The sequence below is a fragment of the Symphalangus syndactylus genome, chromosome 3, assembly GCF_028878055.3.
Source record: "Symphalangus syndactylus isolate Jambi chromosome 3, NHGRI_mSymSyn1-v2.1_pri, whole genome shotgun sequence".
Taxonomy (NCBI): Eukaryota; Metazoa; Chordata; class Mammalia; order Primates; family Hylobatidae; genus Symphalangus; species Symphalangus syndactylus.
Genome location: NC_072425.2, coordinates 13,730,878 through 13,755,000, shown reverse-complemented (window position 1 = coordinate 13,755,000; position 24,123 = coordinate 13,730,878). Strand labels below are relative to the sequence as shown.

Here is a 24,123-nt window from a genome sequence, read left to right as displayed (position 1 = left end):
GATGAGGACGAGCGGAAGGGGAGCCTGGGGAGGGGGTGCATTTAAGCCTCAGTCTCTCCTCCACTAAGTAGCTTCCCTGGACCAACTCCACCCATGCAGAGGCGCCTGTGGTGGGAGGGCCGGAAGGTCCCCAACTTGCTTCTTTGTGTTAACTGCTCCCACCCCAGCTGCTAATCGGAACCAGGCTACCCCTACAAGCAAGGGGGTGCTGACGGCCCACCCGGCCTCTCCCATGGGCCCCCAGGCAGCCCTTTGGTGTCCCAGCTCCCATGTGATGTGGCTTTGACCGCCTAACCTCAGAGAAGCGCTGGAGAGAGGATGATGCCAATCATGTCTTCTCCAGGGACACAGGCCCAGAGCAGGGACCCACTGACTTCCCTTCTGGCTGGGGCACCGGCTGCAAGCCCCACCCTGTCCCCAGACAGCCTGGTTTCCTCCAGGCTCTCCATGCGCAGCCGCCGTTGCTGGGCGCCAGTTCCCAGCTGGTGCTGGTGCTGCTGGCAGGAGACACATCTTCACTCACAGGCTTGCCAGGCTCGCTGGGCGGGCAGCTTGGCCTCTGGGCCCCGCTGTCCTCTTGGGCTTGGGCTACTGGCGACCAGAACCGGGGCTGGGCCGGGGGTGGCTTGTTCTGAGGGTGGCGTGCTGTCTGCAGGAGCTGTCCTCGCTGGCCTGCCTCCACCAGGGAGTCCTGGGGCCAAGGAAGCTGTGCTGGCTGGCTTCCACTGTCCCAGCCTGCTGCTGTCTCCACAGTGGGGACACAGAGGCCAGACTGCTTCTACCATGTCCTCAGCCCCGTGGTCACATCTGTGTCTCTCAGTCAGCAGCCTGGGAGCCAGGGTTTCAGGCTTGACCCTTCATCCCCACCCTCACCCGCAGATGAGACAGCCCCAAGCCCTGAATTCCGCCTCATCCACTTCGCTCCAGTCTGTCTAACTTCTGTTCATTGCAGCTGATGCCTTGGGCCTGGCCCTGCCTCCTCTCCCTGCACACCCAAAGCTTCCTCTTCCCTGCTCTCCCTGTTCCCAGCCCTCCCCTGCCTGCAGCTAAGGCTCTTTTCTTGACACAAGGCCTCACTCTGTCACCCAGGCTGGAGTGCAGTGGCACAATCATAGCTCACTGCAGCCTCGAATTCCTGGGTGCGTGTTCCTCCTACCTCAGCCTCCAGAGTAGCTGACACTGCAGGCACATATCACCATGCCAAGCAATGTTTTGTAGAGATCAGCTCTCACTGTTGTCCAGGCTGGTCTTTACACTCCTGGGCTCAAGCAGTCCTCCTACCTTACCTCCCAAAGTGCGGGGATCACAGGTGTGAGCCATGGCACTGGGCCAAGGCTTTCTAAAGGACAAATTTAATAACATCTATCCCCTGCTTAAACCTTCCCACGGCTCCCCCTTTGCTCCCAGCTAACATCCACTGACCACGGCAGCCCAGCCTCCCTGGAGCAAGCTCTGCTAGCCTCTGACTTCACAACTGCCCCTGCACTGCAGGCCCTCCACTGCACAATGTCCCTCCTTCCCTGCCATCACACGACATGCCGTCTGCAGCCAGCCTCATGGCACACCCGCACCAGGCCATGCGTCTGTCTGTGCACGTGGGGTATCCCCTGGGCTTTCACCTCCTGTCTGCGACACCCTTCCCGCCCCCTCTTCCTCTCTCTGGCCTATTCCTCGCTGCTCAGCCTTCAGATTCAGCACGGCCATGACTTCCTCTCGGAAGCCTTGTCCTGTCACCCCAGCACAGCCGCAGGGGCCCCTTCTTTCGGCTCCCAAAGCCCCCAGCCTCTCCTGTCTCAGCCCTGCACCTGCAGGGGGTTTGCTTGCTTGCCATCTGGCCTGTGGGCAGCATGAGGGCGGCAGGTGTAAATGGGTCCACACCTTTCATGGATCCACTCCTGAGCTCACTCTGGGAGCCAAGACAGAGCCAGTCCTGCACACAGACTTTTAAAAATGATTTAATGGGGAAATGAAAGGTGACGTGTGCTTTCTGTACCCCTGAGTGACCTCACACAATAGTGAGAGTCACACTATTATTATGGCTTGGAGGACCTACAGGAGATTTTGGAGAGAGCCAAGCTGCCACTCCAGAAGGCAGCCTCTGATCGGTGCCCATCTATCTGGGTGTATATCCTGGTTGCCTGGGAGGGTCTTCTTTCTTCCTGTTGTTTTGGTGTATTTACTAACGGTGTCCCCTTTGTTCTTAAGAGTGTCCTGTTTTGGCAAATCAATTGATCAGTGTCTAGCCTTGATCAAGCTGGGCCTGAACTCCATTCTAGACCATGCTCTTGCCCTTCTCTTTGCACTGCCTGCTCATTTAGCACAGGGAGGCTGACTGGCACAGATGCCTCCTCCTGCCACATCACAGGGGACTCATACACCTTTCCCCGCTCCTGCCCATAGCCTGCAACTGCAGTGGCCGCTCCGAGGAATGCACGTTTGATCGGGAGCTCTTCCGCAGCACAGGCCACGGCGGGCACTGTCACCACTGCCGTGACCACACAGCTGGGCCACACTGTGAGCACTGTCAGGAGAATTTCTATCACTGGGACCCACGGATGCCATGCCAGCCCTGTGACTGCCACCCGGCAGGTGAGTGGGCTCCACATCCCCAGCCTCCAACCCTCTCCCCTTCCTGGCCTCAGTTGCCCTGTGCCCTTCCTTTCCCAGGCTCCCTACACCTCCAGTGCGATGACACAGGCACCTGCACCTGCAAGCCCACCGTGACTGGCTGGAAGTGTGACCGCTGTCTGCCCGGGTTCCACTCGCTCAGTGAGGGAGGCTGCAGGTGAGGGCGAGGGGTGGCCCAGTATGGACACATTGCACTGAATGACAAGAAGCAGGAGGGACAGGCTGTCAGCAGTCCCTCCCCTCCCCATCCCTTCCTGTCTGCAGCTACCTCGCCCTAATCCTGGTGAGGACTAGAGACACCCAGCTCCTGGGGAGGCCAAGAGACAAAAACAGACCATAATGAGACCAGGCTGAGCCCTGTGGAAGCTCAGTGGATCTTGTGGGTGGAGGGCAGGCTTCCTGTAGGAGGTGCTGCATAAGTGTAGGGAGAGGGGAAGGACAGGTGTTTGAGGTGGGGTGGGGGGCACAGGGGGCATCCGGAGGAGCCGTGGATCAGTGGGAAGCAGGAGGGGGTGAGGGGGAGGCTGAGTGGAGGCTACAGCAGGAACGCCTGGGCAGCCTGCATGGGGGTTTGACTGGAGAGGGAGAGCAGGGCAGATTCCAGAGCCCAGTGCGAGGAGGAGCTAACAGGACATGGTGACCAGGGGGTCGAAGAGGAAGAAGGGGTGGAGGCTGACCTTCGGGGTTCTCTGGGCCTCTGGATAGCAGGGCACGCAGTGTGGGGAGTGGAGTGGGAGAGGCTGAGTGTCATCTGGGTACACTGAGTCTGGTACCCAGTGGGACAGCTGAGGGGAGAGAGGGGCAGGGGCTCCTGGGGTCTGGACCTTACCCCAAAACACTTGCCATCACTTGATTGAGAAAGTATACAATGGCCAAAAAACAAAAACAAAACAAAACAAAAAGCTATGATAAACTTAGGAGCTTTTTTTTTTTTTTTTTTTTTTTTTGAGACAGATTCTTGTTTTGTCGACCAGGCTGGAATGCAGTGGTGCCATCTTGGCTCACTGCAACCTCCGCCTCCCCGGTTCCAGCAATTCTCTGCCTCAGCCTTCTGAGTAGCTGGGATTACAAGCATGCACCACCATGCCCAGTATCTCTATTTTTTTTTTTTTTAAGATGGAGTCTTGCTCTGTCACCCAGGCTGGAGTGCAGTGGCGTGATCTCTACTCACTACAACCTCCGCCTCCCAGACTCAAGTGATCCTCCCATCTCAGCCTCCTGAGTAGCTGAGACTACAAATGTGCGCCACCACACCCGGCTAATTTTTGTATTTTTTGGTAGAGATGGGTTTTTGCCGTGTTGCCCAGGCTGGTCTCGAGCTCCTGGGCTCAAGTAATCCACCCCCCTTGGCTTCCCAAAGTGCTGATTACAGACGTGAGTCACTGCGCTCGGCCCAGAAGCACTTTTAAGTGAACTTGCTTTGGTTGGTAACAGGCATCTTTGTATATTTGAAAGGCAGTAGAAACACACTGGGGATATCTAGGAGAGCTCTGATTCCTTGTAAAATATTTGGTGGTTCTGGGCATAAAACTGACCATGAGATGGGGCCTGGCTGCTTCCCTGGGGTCTCTCTGGCCTCTGGACCTTTGCAGGTGCCACACCTCCCACCCCTGCCCCCTCTCCCCAGCCTGTGACTCACAGCCTCCTGCTCATTCTTCAGGTCTCAGCTGAGCAGCCCCTCTCTCGGGATGCCTTCCCTCCCACCTGCCCCTCGCCTGCACCCCCAGGCTGAGTCAGAGGCCCCGCGGCACAGCCTCTCATACATCTCCCACAACACGTATCACAGTACAGGGTCTGCGTGATCTGTCTGTCTACACCGGACTGTGGGATTCACCAGGGAGGAACCATGTCTTATTAGATGACTGGATGGATGGAGGGAGGGATGGAAAGATGCATGGATGGGTGAATGAATGGGTGGATAGGTGGCTGCTGGACAGAAAGAAGGAAGGATGAATAAGTGGATGGAGGAGTGAGGGGATAGACAGAAAGATTCATGGAGGGCGGGCACGGTGGCTCACGCCTGTAATCCCAGCACTTTGGGAGGCCAAGGCAGGTGGATCACCTGAGGTCACGAGTTCAAGACCAGTCTAGCCAGCATGGTGAAACCCTGTCTCTACTAAAAATACAAAAATTAGCTGGACATAGTGATGCATGCCTGTAGTCCCAGCTACTCGGGAGGCTGAGACAGGAGAATCACTTGAACCCAGGAGGCAGAGGTTGCAGTGAGCTGAGATCATGCCACTGCACTCCAGCCTGGGTGACAAAGTGTGACTCTGTCTCAAAAAAGAAAGAAAGAAAGAAAGAAAGATTCATGGATGATGAGTGAGTGCGTGGATGACAGATGGAAGGATCCTGGATGGATGTGTGGTGGGCGGGAAGATGGACCACTTTACCAGTGATGGATGGGTCACTTCCTTGGCAAGATGGGAACAGTAAAGCCAGGTCAGGTACCTGTGTCAGCCTTGCTCCTGATGTTGGCAGCAGAGAATGCTCCCTTCCTAGGATGGGCTGTTCCCACTCTGAAGTTGCTCATTGCACGTTTTCCCCTTGTCCTGTCTCTTTGGCAGACCCTGCACCTGCAATCCTGCTGGCAGCCTGGACACCTGTGACCCCCGCAGTGGGCGCTGCCCCTGCAAAGAGAATGTGGAAGGCAACCTATGTGACAGGTTTGTGAGCTAATCCAGCAGTAAGCTTGCTGGAAGTGACCTGGGGGCTCACCGATGAGGCACCAAAGCTGTGGAGTGCGGGGAGGAGCAAGGGGCACAGTCTTCATGGACTTGTGTGACCTTGTCACCCTGTGCCCTTCCTGGAGCACCATGTATCTGTCATACAGGAAGTTACTCAAAAGCTTTATGGCACTGTTTATGCTTTGATCCAACACCACTGATCATTCATAAGCTGAGAAAATACATGTCTTAGATTAGAATCCTGAAAAGAAAGAGCTGGAAGGATAGGAGAGACCATCTAATCCAGGGATAGTAAATACATGGTGCTCGTACTACCACCTGCTGTGGCAGACATCACTAATGGAGCACTATCACAGCCCTCCCCTTTCACACTCATTGCAGACATAGCTAATGGAGCACTATCACAACCCTCCCTTTTCACACCCACAGCAGATATCACTCATGGAGTATTATCAACCCTCCCCTTTCACACCCATGACAGACACCACTAATGGAGCACTATCACAACCCTTTCGCACCCACGGCAGACATCACTCATGGAGCCCTATCACAGCCCTCCCTTTTCACACTCAGTAGACATTACTCATGCAGCACTGTCAATACACCCCTTTCACACCCACAGCAGACATCACTAATGGTATACCCATGGCATACATCACTAAGGGAGCACTATCACGGTCTTCCCCTTTCTTATCCACAGCAGATATCACTAATGGAGCACTTATCACAACCCTCCCTTTTCACACTCACTGCCGACATCACTCATGAAGCATTGTCAACACACCCCTTTCACACCCGCAGCAGACATCACTAATGGTAATAACCATGGCAAACATCACTAAGGGAGAACTATCACAACCTCCCACTTTCATACCCATAGCAGGCATCACTAATGGAGTACTATCACCCCTTGCCTTTCACAGCCATGGCAGACGTCACTAATGGAGCCCTATCAACCTTTCCCTTTCATAGCCATGGCAGACATCACTAATGGAGCCCTATCAACCTTTCCCTTTCATAGCCATGGCAGACATCACTAATGGAGCACTACTACAACCCTTCTTTTTCATGCCCATAGCAGACATCACTCATGGAGCACTGTCAACACACCCCTTTCACACCCACAGCAGATATCACTAATGGCATACCCATGGCAGACATCACTAAGGGAGCACTATCACAACCCTCCCCTTTCATACCCACAGCAGACGTCACTAATGGAGCACTATCAACTCTCCCCTTTCACACCATGGCAGACATCACTAAGCAACACTATCACAACCCTCCCCTTTCACACTTTCATACCCACAACAGACATCACTAATGGGGCACAGCAGTCTTGGCCATGAGCCCTACTATAACCTCAGGATCCTTCTTAACACCCTGCTTCGGGAAGCCCCTACCCACTGGGCTGGATTTTGAGCCTGTTTGCAATCTTTGCAGTCTGATCATGGTACAAATGGGGTATCTGAAGCTCTGCAAGTCAAAGGGGCTCTCCCAACGCCACGAAGTTCATAAACTTCCTCTTTCAAGTGTTCAAGAGGCCTCTAAGCTCCAGCAGTGCGGCCAGCAGACAAACATGGGTTTAGCTCCTTGGGTACACACTATCTCTTCTTCCTGGCTTTGTGTCTGACATTCCCCAGAGCTGCTTGGAGAAGTGGCTGATTCTGGGGCTGGGGCTGGAAAAAGACAAGATAAGCCCAAGGCATCTTATAGTGCCAGGAAGCAAGGAAACGCTGAAAAACAGAGACAGACACAAACAAAACAGCCCAAACCAGAACGCGGGCCCATGTGAAAAGGACACAGGAGCCGAGGTGAAAGAGCTCTCAGGGCTGAAACAATTTGAGCAACAAAATAAACAACGATAGTATTGGATTATAACCCAAAGAATAAAGTCAAATCCACAAATCCATACTGATGTAAATAGATGATTGAATACATAAATAGATGGGCATGAAGGGACAAACCTCCTTCCAGAAGAATTCCAAGTAATGAATGTAGAAATGAAGGAACTGGAAAACCACTGTTCAGACCTCACAGTGGTAATTGCTGCAGGCAAGAGCTGCTGATGAATGCTGACATTGGTGGGCAGAACTTTAAGGAAAGAGAGGATATTTGCATAACCTCAAAATATCTATTAATTACTGGGGTGGCTCTAACATCTGTCCACGGGTCCTTTGATACTCTTCCCTCCAGGAGGTCGAGCTTAATCCCCCTCTTTTTGAGACTGGGCTGCATTTAGTGACTTGCTGCTTTTTTTTTTTTTTTTTTTTTTTGAGACTGAGTTTCACTGTTTTGCTCAGGCTGGAGTAAAGTGGTGTGATCTCAGCTCACTGCAACCCCTGTCTCTTGGGTTCAAGTGATTCTCCTGCCTCAGCCTCCCGAGTAGCTGGGATTATAGGTGCCCACCACCATGCCTGGCTAATTTTTATATTTTTAGTAGAGATGGGGTTTCACCACATTGGTCAGGCTGGTCTCGAACTCCTGATCTCAGGTGACCCACCCACCTCGGCCTCCCAAAGTGTTGGGATTACAGGTGTGAGCCACTGCGTCCGGCCTATTCAGTGACTTGCTTCTAATGATTGGACCTTGGTGATTGCACAGTGGAGAGACTGGCAGACAGCACCTTCAGCAGGTGATGAAAGTCAGCATTGCTTGGATGTCATGTGGGTTTCCTGTGCCCCCATGTGATATGACAAAAAGGGCATTTCACCTCTGTGTATTTCTTTCCCAAGCCTGTAACTCTGGTCTAATCATGAGAAACATCAGGCATTCTAAAAATACCTGATCAGTGCTTTTCAAAAAGTGTCAAGATAGTGGCAGACAAGGAAAGACTGAGAAGCAGTGATAGGTTGGAGGAGAACAAGGATACCACTAAATGCAACGCCGTGTCCCAGATGGGATCCTGCAGCAGAAACTAGACATTAGAGGAAAAAGTGGAGAAATCCCAATAAAGTCGCTGGGGGTGGTGGCTCACAGCTGTAATCCCAGTACTTTGGGAGGCTGAGGCAGGCGGATCCCCTGAGGTCAGGAGTTCGAGATCAGCCTGGCCAACATGGTGAAACCCCGTTTCTACTAAAAATACAAAAATTAGCTGGGTGTGGTGGTGGGCGCCTGCAATCCCAGCTACCCAGGAGGCTGAGGCAGGAGAATCACTTGAACCCGGGAGGCAGAGGCTGCAGTGAGCCAAGATCGCACCATTGCACCCCAGCCTGGGCCACAGAACAAGAGTCTGTCTCAAAAAAAAAAAAAAAAAAAAAAATCCTAATAAAGTCTGGAGTTTAGTTAACTTAGTTTTGACAAGTGTACTGTGGTAATGTCAGATGTCAGCATCAGGGGAGGCTGTCTGAAGCAGGTATGGGAACAATCTGTAATGTTCTTACTACTCTTCTAGAATTCTGAAAAAAAATTGTTTTTAAGTTTCTGCAGTGATTCTAGACTCATTGGTCCAGCTGGGATACCCTGGCCCTGCCCTTTCCTGGCTGATTCATGTGGCCCTCGTGGGCATGTCCTGCCTCCATTTCAGATGTCGCCCGGGGACCTTTAACCTGCAGCCCCACAATCCGGCCGGCTGCAGCAGCTGTTTCTGCTATGGCCACTCCAAGGTGTGCGCGGCCACTGCCCAGTTCCAGGTGCATCACATCCTCACCGATTTCCACCAGGGTAAGAGGTGCCCCCAGCAAATGCCTCCCAAGGTTCTGCTCCCAGCCTAGCGGCAGGTGATCCTGCCCTGGGGAGATCTGGCATTGGTGGGTCTCCCATTGTGGAGAGGAGCCACAGGTCTGCACAGCCCAGGTGGGGTCGGGGGTGAGACGATGGCTCCCCAGTGCCCACCTGCGACCCCCCAGCTCCCTCCCCAGTCCCTGACTCTTTATACTCGTGGTGGGGTTGGGGGCTGGGTACGTGACGCTTTTTGGATCCTGTAGGGGAATTTCCCACTCACCCCGTTGAGACTGGCCTCCCTTGGTGTAGCTAAACACTGGGGATTCAGGCTCAGTCTCCTGGCCTCCACTTATTGAGCACCTGCTGTATGCTAGGCACTGTGCTGAGTGCCTCACATGCAAGGATTCTCATTCCCCTTTTAATGATGAAGTAACTGAGACCCACAAAAGGTAGGCCACTTGCCTGAGGCCACATAACAGTTGTGAGCACTGGGTTTGTCAGCTCCTGAGTTTTGCTCCTTTTTTTTTTTTTTTTTTTTTGGACACAGGGTCTTGCTCTGTCACCAAGGCTGAAATGCAGTGGTGCAATCACGCACGCCTCACTGCAGCCACCACCTCCCTGGGCTCACGTGATCCTCCCACCTCAGCCTCCTGAGTAGCGGGGACCACAGGTGTGCACCACCATGCCTGGCTAATTTTTATATGTTTTTGTAAAGACAGGGTTTTGCCATGTTTCCCAGGCTGGTCTCGATCTCCTGGGTTCAAGTGATCTGCCCACCTCCGCCTCCCAAAATGCTGGCACTACAGGCGTGCACCACCATGCTGAGCTAATTTTTGTATTTTTTTTTTTTTGTACAGACGGGGTCTTACCATGTTGCCCAGGCTGGTCTAGAACTCCTGAGCTCAGGCAATCCCGCCCACCTCGGCTTCCCAAAGTGCTGGGATTATAAGCGTCCGCGCCCAGCTCTGTTTTGCCCTTAACCACTGTGGTGGCCTATACCATGGTCCCTGACTCCAGGTGGCACAGCCGCATATTTAAAGAGGAAAGCAGCAGAGCTCGGAGCTCTGCATTAAACCAGAGGCTGCGTGGGCCCCAGCCACGTCCCACGGAGCGCCCCGCACCTTCCGCCTGTCCCCAGGAAAGAGCGAGGCATCAGCTGGAACAGAAGAACCTCAGGGCCGACGCCGGGGCGCCCCAGACATGAGGGCCGCGCGCCCTCTGCTGGAAGCCATGCAGAAAGCAGGACCGAGAGTTGCGCGGACCGGGACAGCGTGTCTGGGTCCTGGGTCCAGGGGTCTAGGGTGTTAGCGTTGGGCAGGACTCATTTTCTAGACCCTAAGAACAGTGTCATGATCTGTTCTCACATTGGGCCAGGCACTGGGTGTGGCCGGCCCTTCAGGGATGTCATCTCATTTTGTCTCACAGTTGCCCTTGCGCAGCAGTTCTCAAACTTTTTGGTCTCTGAATTCTTTTTTTTTTTTTTTTTTTTTTTTTTTTTTTTTGAGACGGAGTCTCACTGTGTTTCCCAGGCTAGAGTGCAATGGCACGATCTCAGCTCTCTGCAACGTCTGCCTCCCAGGTTCGAGTGATTTTCCTGTCTCAGCCTCCTGTGTAGCTGGGACTGCAGGCACCCACCACCACGCCCAGCTTATTTTTGTATTTTTAGTACAGATCGGGGGTTTCACCATGTTGGTCAGGCTGGTCTTGAACTCCTCACCTCAACTGATCCACCCTCCTCGGCCTCCCAGAGTGCTGGGATTACAGGTGTGAGCCACCGCACCTGGCCTCTGGATCCCTTTATGCTCTTGAAAATTATTGAGAACCCCAAAGTGCTTTTGTTTATGTGGGTGGTTTATATGGATATTTGCTGTCTTAGAAATGGAAACTGTGGCCAGGTGCAGTGGCTCACGCCTGTAATCCCAGCACTCTGGGAGGCCGAGGCAGGGGCGGATCACCTGAGGTCAAGAGTTCGAGACCAGCCTGGCCAACATGACGAAACCCCATCTCTGCTAAAAATATAAAAATTAGCCAGGCTTGGTGGCCAGCTCCTGTAATCCCAGCTACTTGGGAGGCTGAGGCAGGAGAATCGCTTGAACCTGGGAGGCAGAGGTTGCAGCGAGCCGAGATCGTGCCACTGCACTCCAGCCTGAGTGACAGGGTGAGACTCTGTCTTAAAAGAAAAAAAAGAAAAAAAGAAAACTGAGTGGTTTTAAAATTTTTATTATTTTAATTTTATTTTTTTAGCAGAGATGGGGTTTTGCCATCATGGCCAGGATGGTCTCGATCTCTTGACATCATGATCCATCTGCCTTGGCCTCCCAGAGCGCTAGGATTATAGGTGTGAGCCACCACATCCAGCTGATTTTTTTTTTTTTTTTTTTTTTTTTTGAGTCAGAGTCTTGCCCTGTCACCCAGGCTGGAGTGCAGTGGCGCAATCTTGGCTCGCTACAACATCCGCCTCTCGGGTTCAGGCGATTCTCCTGCCTCAGCCTCCTGAGTAGCTCAGATTATAGGCAGCTGCTACCATGCCTGGCTAATTTTTGTATTTTTAGCAGAGACAGGGTTTCACCATGTTGGCCAGGCTGGTCTCGAACTTCTGACCTCAGGTGATTCACCTCGGCATCTCAGAGTGCTGGGATTACAGGCATGAGCCACTGTGCTTGGCCTCCTAGTTCCTTCTAAATGCCTGCCTGCAAACTTCTCTTCATGTTGACATCTTCCTTTCTCTGACCGCTTTCCCCACTCCGTTCCTTCCTTCTTACCCCTTGGCTGCCCCAGGTGTTTGGCCTCCACCTCATTGCCCGCTGCCCCCTGGAGAGGCACCTCCTTAAGGTCACTCTCTGTGTGCTGGGCTGTGCTCCATATTAACTGCTGTGGCCAGAGGGAGGAGGCACTGAACTGGCACTGGGGACCAGAAGGCCTGGGCTCCCATCCTGGCTGGGCCCCTTCCTAACCAGGTGGCCTCCTTGCCTGTGGTGGTGTTAATGACACGCGTCACTGGAAGGACAGGGTTCATGAGGTCACAGGTGAGAAAGTTCTCTGAGAACCTGAAGATGAGGTCAAGTCTGGTACTATTAGAGATGGCCCTGATGTCCCAGGGCCCCCATGTGGGGGTCTTCAGGCTGTCTTCATGTTGAGCTCAAAACCCCACTGAAAGGGCAGGGCAGGCTTCCAGGTCTGACCATGCCCCAAGCAGATCCGGGTCCCTGAGCTTTCTAGCTTCTCCTGGGGCTCCCTCCCACCCCAAGGCCCCAGCTGGGGCTGGCACCTGGAGACCACCCTCTGGGGCCTCACACTGATCGGGGGTTGTCTGTGTTTGCTGTCTAGGAGCCGAAGGCTGGTGGGCCAGAAGTGTGGGGGGCCCCGAGCACCCCCCACAATGGAGCCCAAATGGGGTCCTCCTGAGTCCAGAAGACGAGGAGGAGCTCACAGCACCAGGTACCTCCAGCACCAGGTTGGGGGGCGACCGCCCTGTGTCGGTTCCTCCTGCTGCTAAACAACTTGCCACACGTTACAGGCTGAAAGCAATGCCAGTTTATTCTCTTAGAGTTCTGGAGAAGTCAGAGATAGGTCTCTCGGAGCTACCATCAAGGTGTCAGCAGGGCTGAGTTCCTTCTGGAGGCCCATGGGAAAGTCCCTTCCTTGCCTTTCCCAGCCTCTAGAAGCTGCCTGCATTCCTGGGCTCGTGGCTCCTTCCTCCATCTTCAAAGCAGCCAAGTTTGTCTCACGCCCCATTACTGGCACTAATTCCCCTGCCTCCCTCTTGTGTATTTGCCATTAATCTCTAATGATTGATGGGGCCCAGCTGGATAACCCAAGAGGCTCTTCCTACCTCAGGTCAGCTGATTAACAACCTTAATGTCCCCTGCCACAGAACACACCATATTTATGGATTCCAGGGATTAGAATGTGGATGCCTTTGGGAGGCTGTTATTCTGCCATCAGACCACAATATCTGATGAAACCCCCATTTTTCTGGTCATAGCTTTGTCACGGAGGGCTTCTTCAGTGCCACAGAGCCATAGCCACTGTCACGGCCCAGAGAATATCTGTGTTTCCCATCAGCCCCTCACCCACCAGGCCACCGCACCTTAAGCCCAGGGCCATGGCGTTCTTGCAAAAGGAAGGAGGTTCTTGATCATTCTGACCTCTCCATCCCACAGTGAGGGGAACTGTGGTCTCTTGGCGACTATCTCAGTCCCAGAACCCAGAGCCTAGAGCCCATCTTTAGCCCCACTGTGGCTGATTCAGGACCTGCCAGCACCCCCGACCAGCTCTGCCCTTTCCCTCCCTCCCTCTGCCAGAGAGGCCAGGGAGATGATGTCACAGACGGCTGAGGAGCCGTGTGCCTTGCAGCCACGAAGTCAAAGGCCTCGGACCCCTCGTGGGGCAGGCACTCAAAGCTCAGAGGCCCATGAGCGAAAAACACACTCTGTTCCATGGCCACTCTGCTGGCATATGTAAGAAAAGGGGCTTATTCCTGCAAGAAGTGCTCGCTGGGTGTTGGGCACGCTGCAGGGGTGACATGGATGGATGGCCTGTCCTCATGGTGCTCTCAGGCCGGCCTGCTCCCGGGGCATCCTGAGCGGCTGGAGGTGAGGGCATGGCAGGGGAACCAGGCTTCTGCCTGTTGCTTACGGTGGGGACACAGAAACAAGTGTCCGGGCTGGCTGGTGACAGCATCAGAGGGAATGAACACGTAGTCCCTCTGGCCAGCATGTCCACTTTCTGTATTCTGCCTGTGAGCACTCAGTGGGGCAAAGACCAGGAGCTGAGTGAAGATAAGTATTTAGGCCGGGCGCAATGGCTCACACCTGTAATCCCAGCACTTTGGGAGGCTGAGGTGGGGGGGGGGGGGGGTCTCCTGAGGTCACGAGTTCAAGACCAGCCTGACCAATATGGTGAAACCTTGTCTCTACTAAAAATACAAAAAAGTTAGCCAGACGTGGTGGTACATGCCTGTCATCCCAGCTACTCAGGAGGCTGAGACAGGAGAATTGCTTGAACCTGGGAGACGGAGGTTGCAGTGAGCCAAGATCGTAGCATTGCACTCCAGCCTGGGCAACAGAGTGAGACTCCATCTCAAAAAAAAAAAAGAATATTTAATGGTGCAAGCTTGGGGCAGTCCCAGGAGGGGCTGGGTAGCCTGTTGGTGGACTGTGATGCAGCCTTTACAAAGACTGCCGGTTGTGGAACTGTGTGGAACCATCTCACATGTAGAACGTGAGTAGCAAAGGATGGGAGGGGAGCATTGTGCTCACACTGGTGATTGATTCTGGAGGCCGAATTGGGGTGCGGCCGGGGCAGGTGGCCACCAGCTCCCGGGGCTCCCTGCTTCAGGCTGCTTCTGCACAGGTGAGAAATTCCCCCAGCCAGGAAACGCTCTGGGGCAGAGGGACACAGGGACTTTCAGTGTTTCAGGAGCTGCCCACCAAAGCTGTGGCAGGGCGCACTACAGAATTTGAGGGATGCACTGCAGAATTAAAATTCCCCCCCAATTCCCAAATAGGGGGAAGTACCATTAAAGGTACTAAAATAGAAACACTTTTTTTTCCCTGCAGTTTTGCCCTTTATTCGTCATGGTGTTTTTTGGTTTGCTATTTGATGCCATTCTAGGTAAAGGAAAATTTTAAGTTATTAGCATGAAACATATTAAGTTATTAGCATGAATTTTACCATTCTTTTTTTTTTTTTTTTTTTTGAGACAGAGTCTTGCTCTGTTGCCAAGGCTGGAGTGCAATGGCGTGGTCTTGGCTCACTGCAACCTCTGCCTTCTGGGTTCAAGCAATTCCCTGCCTCAGCCTCCCAAGTAGCTGGAATTATAGGCGCCCACAACCATGCCTGGCTAATTTTCTGTATTTTTAGTAGAGATGGGGTTTCACCATCTTGGCCAGGCTGGTCTTGAACTCCTCACCTTGTGATCCACCCGCCTCAGCCTCCAAAAGTGCTGGGATTACAGGTGTGAGCCACAACACCAGGCTGCATATTTTGTTCTCACGAGGACAGTGGAAATACTGCACACAACAAGCCCAGCCGCTTTTATTTCACTCCTTGACACACGCATGTTCCACCAACACGGCACACCTCTGTGGCTTTCTCACGGGTAAGGGAAAGACCACCGGGAAAGGAGGAGGGAGGGTGGCCTGTGTCCTTTCCTCCTGGGTCACGAACTTCCGAAGAAATGATTGGCTGATACAGGAAAATGACATGAGTCAGAAGGTACCGCACAGCGCTCGGTGGTTCATGTTTCTCCGAACACTAGTGCCTTCTTTCTGAGTTCAGAGCAAGCTCTGATTGGAAGGGAAGGCATGGCCTGGGGCCCACAGCGCCTCTGCTCACTCAGCCAGCTTACTTACCTTGCTGTCACCTGGAGTCCCGCTAAACTCCTGCTGCTGGGTGTTCCCTAGGAATTCCGTGCTCATGGGCATCGTGAATGCTACACGCAAGCAGGCCTCTCTGGTCACACATGTGTGTATCCCCTCCGTTCAAGCTTGGACTCCGTGTTCCATCGGACATCACTTCTAAAACCCTAGTTCAAAGATAAAATTATTAAGAATGTGAAGATGGTCACAGCAGAGCATGAAGCCAAATGTGGGGGCGTGTGTCGCTGCACAGGTCACACGCTTGTGAAGCCGGGGACCGGCTGTGGAGGTGTGGGCGGCCCCTGCAGGGTCTGCTGTGCAGGGAGTCTTTGATTTTCTGCCCACTGCACTTTTATCTTGTTTGAATATTTAGTTGCCGATAAAATCAATATAGACATTTAAAATCCAGCTAACCATATGAAGACTGTCAAAGCCGTCTTCTCTTGTCTTCAGAGAAGTTCCTGGGAGACCAGCGGTTCAGCTACGGGCAGCCCCTCATCCTGACGTTCCGGATGCCCCCCAGGGACTCCCCACTCCCTGTGCAGCTGAGGCTGGAAGGGGCAGGCTTGGCCCTGTCCCTGAGGCACTCTAGCCTGTCTGGCCCCCAGGATGCCAGGCATCCCAGGGAGGTAGAGCTCAGGTTCCAGTAAGTATCCTCTTCTGTCCTGAGAGACGGGGAGGTGGGAGGGGTGGTCTCTGAGGTCTGGGCACATTTCAGATGCCCCTGTAGTCTGGGGGGCTACCCCCCATCCCCAGGCATGGTACCCCCCACCCTATGTCGGGATCTCGCTTTGACCACTTCTCTCGCCAGCCTGCAGGAGACCTCCGAGGACGTGGCCCCTCCGCTGCCCCCCTTCCACTTCCAGCGGCTCCTCGCCAACCTGACCAGCCTCCGCCTCCGCGTCAGTCCCGGCCCCAGCCCTGCCGGTCAGTAAAGACAACCACATGCCCAAGACCCGAGTGCTTGCCAGGTCTCAGAACTGGGCTGGGCTCCTGCGGTCACAGTCTCGTCGGGGCCTCACAGCCAGGTGGTTATTGTCCTGTTTTGCCAAGAAGGAATCTGAGTCAAAAGTCAGGACAGTTGCCGGAGGCCATATAACCCGTGAAGGCAGTAGGGATGGTGGCTGAGGTCCGACGCAGGGACTGGACGGGAGAGAGGCCTGAAGGGTGGGCCTCAGAGGCAGGTGTGCGGCCAGCAAGCCACCCAGACCCGTTGGGTGTGCTCACTCCACCTTCGCTGAATCCACCAAGCCCCCTGTCCCTGCGGGACACAGCCCACAGCCGGCAGTCCAGGAGTCCCCTGGGAGAGTGACTCCCCTGCTGGTCACTGGCAGTATTGTACCTAAGCCACCCTAGGAGGGACTGGTCTTCCCAAAGAGGGGGCCAAGCCATCACACATAATTGATGGGGGTCTGTCACCACCTCCCACCCTGTTCACAGTGATTGACAGCCTTAGCCTCTGATCTGTTCCTCATTATAACCTACCCACGCGCTATTTTAAAAATCAACATAGGCCGGGTGCAGAAGCTGACACCTGTAATCCCAGCACTTTGGAAGGCCGAGGCAGGTAGATCATGAGGTCAGGAGTTCGAGACCAGCCTGGCCAAGATGGTGAAACTCCATCTCTACTAAAAATACAAAAATTAGCTGGGCATGGTGGCACGCACCTGTAATCCCAGCTACTTGGGAGGCTGAGGCAGGAGAATCGCTTGAACCCAGGAGGTGGAGGTTGTAGTGAGCCAAGATTGCGCCAATGCACTCCAGCCTGGGCGACAGAGCCAGACTCCATTTCAAAACAACAATAACAAAAAACAGCCTGATGGGGTGATCTGTACCTGTAATCCCAGCTACTTAGGAGGCTAAGACTGGAGGATCGCTTGAGCCCAGGAGGTTGAGACTGTAGTGATTGTGCCACTGCACTCCAGCCTGGGTGACAGAGTGAGACCTTGTCTCAAAAAAAAAAAAAAACAAAAAACAAAAAACAAAAACCCTAGCGTCTGTGTGTAAAATGAAGCTGAGCTCTAGGCTCAGATGTTTACAAAGGGGTTTTTCTACCCTTCCAGCACCAAGCAGGACATTTGAAAGTCACGTAGGGAGTTTCTGGGAATGTCAATTTCTGGGAACTTTAGGCCTCTTCATCCACATGACAACCAACATGTCCTCAGATTTGCTTCTAGGGGAGAGAGATTTTGCTCTTTTTGAGAACCTCTGGCTCAGATGGTCGGTCTTCCCCTGGGCCTCTTTTGAGTCCAAGGGTGCTGGGATGCACTGGAGAAGCAGAGGACATAGCTGCCTCGCCCGCACCCGCAATCCCCAAACTTCCTCTTTCCATGGGTGATGTTTTGGGAGGCCTCTCTCTAAACCTTTCTGTGTGTATGTACTTAACATCTGTATTTTTTTTTTTTTTAAACATAGAAATGTGATTACACAGCTGGGTGTGGTGGCTCACGTCTGTAATCCCAGCTCTTTGGGAGGCTGAGGCGGGCGGATCACTTGAGCTCAGGAGTTTGAGACTAGCCTGGGCAACATGGTGAAACCCCATCTCTACTCAAAATACAAAAATTAGCCGGGTATGGTGGTGTGTGCCTGTAATCCCAGCTACTCGGGAGGGAGAATTGCTTGAACCTGGGAGGCGGAGGTTGCAGTTAGCCAAGATCATGCCACTGCACTCCAGCCTGGGTAGCAGAGCCAGACCTTGTCCAAAAAAAAGAAAGAACAAGAAAGAAAGAGAGAGAGGGAAGGAGGGGGAGAAAGAGAAAGAGAGAGAGAGAAAGAAGGGAGGGAGGGAGCGAGGGAGGGAAAAGGAAAGAAAGGTAATCACGCAGTACAATATTCTGGGACTTGCCTTTTGTCAGCTAACAGTGTGTCGTGGAGGTTGTTCCTTGTCACTACGCGTAGAAAGCCTGGTTTTCTGTGTCTGGTGTGTGAGATTCTGTGGTATGGGTGCTCTGTGTGGTTTTAGCCATCCCCCTATTGACAGGCACTTAAGTGGTCTCCAGTTTTCCCCATTACAACCGTGTCACAGGGAATAGGGACCAGCCTCATAGAAAGGTCTTGGTATTCCAGTATAAGTGTTGCTTTAGGACAGAGTGCTGGAAATGGAGATGTTAGGTCAAAGAGGGAGCATTTTCCATTTTGATCCACACTGCCGAATTTTCCTTCAGAAAGGCTGCTCTGATGAGGAGTGTCGGCCGCCTCCAGTCTCCCTGTTCTGTGTCTACAGATGGTCATTTTCGTATTTTGCCCAGAGTTTATAGTTGTTTTCTGTGGGAAGGTTGATCTGCCAGGATCCCCTACTCCTCTGTTACTGGAAGCAAAACCTCCTGATTAGTATTCATACATCCACACTCATTTTTTTCTTATTATTATTTTTTTTAATTTTTTGAGACAGAGTCTTGCTCTGTTGCCCAGGCTGGAGTGCAGTGGCGCAATCTCAGCTCACTGCAAGCTCCGCCTCCCAGGTTCACGCCATTCTCCTGCCTCAGCTTCCCGAGTAGCTGGGACTGCAGGCGCCTGCCACCATGCCCGGCTAATTTTTTGTATTTTTTAGTAGAGACGGGGTTTCACCGTGTTAGCCAGGATGGTCTCGATCTCCTGACCTTGTGATTTGCCCGCCTCGGCCTCCCAAAGTGCTGGGATTACGGGCTTGAGCCACCACGCCCGGCCCATTTTTTTTTTTTTTTCAAATATCAGATTTCTTTATTTTTAAAATGCACACATTATAGTTTATCTAAATACAAGATGTTCACTTTCCTTGCAGGTAAGAAATGTCACTGACATTTCTGTGTCAATTAGCTTCTTTTACATCAAAATCCTGTTATATTCATTAGTCTCAAAATCTCCCATAACACTTAGAACTTTAGGCTGGGCGTGGTGGCTCAAGCCTGTAATTCCAGCACTTTGGGAGGCTGAGACAGGAGGAGTCCTTGAGGCCAGGAGTTCAAAACCAGCCTGGACAACAGGACGAAACTGTTTTTCTACAAAAAATTTAAAAATTAGCTGGGTGTGGTGCCACACACCTTTGGTATCAGCTACTTGGGAGGCTGAGGCAGGAGGATCATTTGAGACCAGGAGTTCAAGGCTGCAGTGAGCTATGGTTGTACCACTGCACTCCAGCCTGAGTGACAGAGCAAGATTCTGTCTCTCTTAAAAACAAACAAAACAACAAGAAAAATCTTAAAACTTTAGAAACAGACCTTAAACTTTGCCTAAATGTAGCATTCAGTTATGAGCAGCCCAGGTGAGTTTCCTACACCCCATCCTCCACTAAAATTCATCTATAAAATGTTACCAGTCTGAGAGGTGTGAATGGTATAATCGTTGTTTAAATCTATGTATCTTTAATAACCTGTGGATGCATATCTTTCCATAAAATTCTCAGCCATATCTATTTCTTCTTGAAAACTGCCAAATCATCTCCTTTACCCTTGAATTGACTATTTAAAAAAAAAAAAAAATCAACCAGCGCAGTGGCTCACACATGCAATCCCAGCACTTTGGGAGGCCAAGGCAGGAGGATTACTTGAGACCAGGAGTTCAAGACCAGCCTGGGCAACATGGAGAAACCCCATCTCTACAAAAATTTTAAAAATTAGCTAGGTTTGGTGGCTTGCCTGTAGTCTCAGCTACTTGGGAGGGTGACATGGTAGGATCACTGGAGCCTGGGAGTCGAGGCTGCAGAGTTATGATTGTACCACTGCACTCCAGCCTGAGTGACAGAATGAGAATCTGTGTCAAAAAAAAAAAAAAAAAAATCATTGATTGCTAGTCTGCCTTTATATACGTGGGCCTGGTCCATATGCGAACAGGAAGGTTTTGGGGGGAAGCATGTGCAGGGAGCTTGTGCCTCCTCTCTTCCTCTCTCCCTTCTCGCTCTGCAGGTCAAGTGTTCCTGACTGAGGTCCGGCTCACATCCGCCCGGCCAGGGCTTTCCCCGCCAGCCTCCTGGGTGGAGACCTGTTCATGTCCTAATGGCTACACGGGCCAGTTCTGTGAATCCTGTGCTCCAGGATACAAGAGGGAGATGCCACAGGGGGGTCCCTATGCCAGCTGTGTCCCCTGCACCTGTAACCAGCATGGCACCTGTGACCCCAATACAGGTGAGTGTCCCGGCACCCCATCCGAAGGCACCTGGGTTATACCCAAAACAGTGAGATAAGTACTGACCTGAACAGGGCCAGCCTGGCACAGGCATTGAGGTGTTGGCCAAGCTGTGGGGCAGCGCGGGCACTGAGCCTTCCCGTGCTGCTCAGTGCCTGGGCGCCTCATAGTTTAATAAAAGTTACTACTGGAATTTGTTGAAGCCTCAGGCTCTGTGCCAAGGACTTTGTGCGTATCAGATGATAACCATAAGCCAGCTACTCTGCGGACCGTCTGTCCACGCCACCTTCTCCCTGGGCTGGCTCTTTTCCCAGGAAGGACCAGGGAAAGACCTCAGGGTCCTTACATGCAGAGGGTGCTGTGAGGAAGGGCAGAGGCACCAGCATGGTGGGTGACAGCAGGAGGGTTCTCATGAAGTTCACACAGCTGACAGCAGCTCATAGGCACCAACCCAGGAGGCTGAGGTGGGAGGATCTCTTAAACCCAGCAGCAGGCTGCAGTGAGCTGAGACTGCACCACTGCACTCCAGCATAGGCAACAGAGCGAGACTTTGTCACCCCCCACAAACAATAAAATGAAATATAAAACATAAAATAAAATAAAAAGAAGTAGGAAGGAGTAGCCAGTAGTGACCAGGCCCCAGGAGTCCTGGCTGGAGGGAGGTACAGCTCTGCCACCTGCTGGCCATACATCTGCACTGCAGTGTGGGGCCCTCACCCGTGAGATGGGACAGGAAGGGTCCCGGCCCCCGCTGGGACCTGCCACCCTCACCCCTTAGTGGCCATGGGAAAGTCACTTCCCTCCCTGAGCCTGCTTCCCTTTCTGTAAGGTGGGGATAATGACAGTATATACACTGTCTCTGTTTCTACACAAAGCCATATGGCGGTCAGGAGACGCTCAGGCTCTGAAAACACAGGTTTGGGTTGCATCAGAGCTCAGCCATAGCTAACTGGGAGTGCCTTAGGGAAGCACAGATAATGAAAGTCTCTACTTTTCAGGACACTTGGGAAATAATAAAATAGTGTCACCAGGTTCCTACATGTGCTATTCACCTTCTCTACACTACATCATTGACTCCTGCAGACATCACTGCCGGAGCCAGGACCCTTCCTGTCCCATCTCACAGGTGAGGGTCCCACACTGCAGTGTGCAGATGCATGGCCAGCAGGTGGCAGAGCTGTGCCTCCTTCCAGCCTGGACTCCCGGGGCCTGATCACTACTGGCTGCTCATTCCCACTTCTTTTTATTTTATTGTATGATTTATATTTTATTTTATTTTTTGTAGGAGGTGACAGAGTCTCTCTCTGTTGCCTATGCTGGAGTGCAGTGGTGCAGACTCGGCTCACTGCAGCCTCCTGCTGGGTTCAAGAGATCCTCCCACCTCAGCCTCCTGTGTAGCTGGGATCACAGATGCTGGGATTACAGACGCTGGGATTACAGCATGAGGTCACCATGCTCAGCCAATTTTTATATTTTCAGTAGAGATGGCGTTTTACCATGTTGAGGATGGTCTCAAACCTCTGACTTCAAGTGATCCTCCTGCTTCAGCCTCCCAAAGTGCTGGGATTACAGGTGTGAGCCACCACGCCTGGCCCACTGATTCCCACTTCTATAGGAGCAGACCTGGCCTTGCTCAAGGTCATGTGGCCAGGAGGCGCCTGAGAAGGCTGGACTCAGGCCTCCCTCCACTCCCACACTGAGGGCTCCATGCCTAGACGCCTGCTGCCTCCCCAGAGCAGGTGGGGGCTGTCTGAGAAGAAGGCTGCTGGGCATTTTTCTTCCTGAAAAGACAGTAGCCAGGCATGGTGGCTCACACCTGTAATCCCAGCACTTTGGGATGCCAAGGTGGGCGGATCACCTGAGGTCAGGAGCTTGAGACCAGCCTGGCCAACATGGTGAAACCCCGTCTCTACTAAAAATACAAAAATTAGCTGGGCATGGTGGCAGACACCTGTAATCCCAGCTGCTTGGGAGGCTGAGGCAGGAGAATTGCTTGAACCCAGGAGGCGGAGGTTGCAGAGAGCCGAAATCACGCCATTGCACTCCAGCCTGGGCGACAAAAGCAAGACTCCAGAGGAAAAAAAAAAAAAAAAAAGAGGCCAGACGTGGGCTCATGCCTGTAATCCCAGCACTTTGGGAGGCCAAGGCAGGTGGATCACCTGAGGTTGGGAGTTCAAGACCAGCCTGGCCAACATGGTAAAACCCCGTCTCTACTAAAAATACGAAAATTAGCCGGGTGTGGTCAGGTGCCTGTAATCCCAGCTACTTGGGAGGCTGAGGCATGAGAATTGCTTCAACCTGGGAGATGGAGGTTGTAGTGAGCCGGGATCGCGCCGCTGCACTCTGGCCTGGGCGACAGAGTAAGACTCCATCTCAAAAAAAAAAAAAAAAAGCCAGGCACGGTGGCTCACGCCTGTAATCCCAGCACTTTGGGAGGCTGAGGTGGGCAGATCACGAGGTCAGGAGATCGAGACCATCCTGGCTAACACAGTGAAACCCCATCTCTACTAAAAATACAAAAAATTAGCCGGGCATGGTGGCGGGCGCCTGTAGTCCCAGCTACTCGGGAGGCTGAGGCAGGAGAATGGCATGAACCCGGGAGGTGGAGCTTGCAGTGAGCAGAGATCGTGCCACTGTACTCCAGCCTGGGCGACAGAGCAGACTCCATCTCAAAAAAAAAAAGACGTCAGCTGACCTAGCCAGGGAGGGCAAGCACAGCCACATGCCACATGCCACACACAGGGCACTCTGTCTTCTTGTGTCCATGGCAGGCATCGATAATTGAGCCCAGACAAGGCCACATAATCCCTCCCTGCTGCAGTGCTTCCCGCAGCCCCTGTGGAGGAAGCAGGGTCCTCCCATGACTAGGATCAGTTTGTCATCCCCACAGAGCCTCTGGCCCTGCCACAACTTCCCGCTCAGCTTGGGCAAGTCCGCATCTGTGAAACGGGCAGTATAGCCCCACTGCCTAGGCTGAGAGGAGGAATGAGCCTATGGGTGCTGGGCCTAGGCTGGGACAGTTCCCCCTGGATGCCAGCCCTGCTATGCATGAGCGACCTGGTTCTCACTCTTCCTCCCAGATCACCTGTGCCTTGGCTGCTGGGGTGCTGCCTGGGGACCTCCTGGAAGTGGTGGTCTTGGTTAACCGCTTCTCAGCCAGGCTTCTCACTCAGTCCCTGGCAGCAGGCCTCCCTTCCCAAGCACCCCAGGCTCTGGGCAGATGCCAGGTGTGGTCGGCCTGGGGAAGAAGAGTTTGCAGAATCCACCATCATCAGGAGCCAGAGGGCAGGAACAGGGGTTCCCTCCTCTGAGACTAGGTATCCCCTGTGTATCCCAAACCCCATAAAGGGGAGCCTCTTTGCAAAGTCATGTGAAGGCCAGAATTCTGGGTCTGTGTCTCCCTTAGGAAAAGTTGCTCTTCCGTTTGGTCCCTTGGCATCAAGAGGACAACAGCGTAGCAAATGGTAGCCGTGTCACCTGTTGGTTCAGAGAGTGGTTTCGGAATACAAAATAATAACAGTGTTGGCCGGGCACGGTGGCTCATGCCTGTAATCCCAGAACTTTGGAAGGCCGAGGCGGGCAGATAGCTTGAGGTCAGGAGTTTGAGACCAGCCTGGCCAACATGGTGAAACCCCATTTCTACTAAAAATACAAAAATTAGACAGGTATGGTGACGCATGCCT

At 52.9% G+C, this 24,123-nt stretch overlaps 1 protein-coding gene across 3 annotated transcripts in view; it reads left to right on the top strand.

Annotated features, from left to right (window-relative positions):
• LAMC3 (laminin subunit gamma 3) overlaps positions 1-24,123 on the top strand; it is an 80,527-nt gene that overhangs the window by 24,292 nt on the left and 32,112 nt on the right. For 2 of the 3 annotated variants that reach the window (XM_055270643.2, XM_055270642.2), the window contains exons 5-12: positions 2,401-2,589; positions 2,668-2,785; positions 5,196-5,294; positions 8,842-8,978; positions 12,306-12,416; positions 15,794-15,986; positions 16,152-16,267; positions 20,221-20,439. In XM_055270643.2, coding sequence (XP_055126618.1) covers positions 2,401-2,589; positions 2,668-2,785; positions 5,196-5,294; positions 8,842-8,978; positions 12,306-12,416; positions 15,794-15,986; positions 16,152-16,267; positions 20,221-20,439 — 1,182 coding nt within the window. The remainder of the gene's footprint in view (positions 1-2,400; positions 2,590-2,667; positions 2,786-5,195; positions 5,295-8,841; positions 8,979-12,305; positions 12,417-15,793; positions 15,987-16,151; positions 16,268-20,220; positions 20,440-24,123) is intronic. The other variant, XM_055270645.2, reaches the window with a different exon arrangement.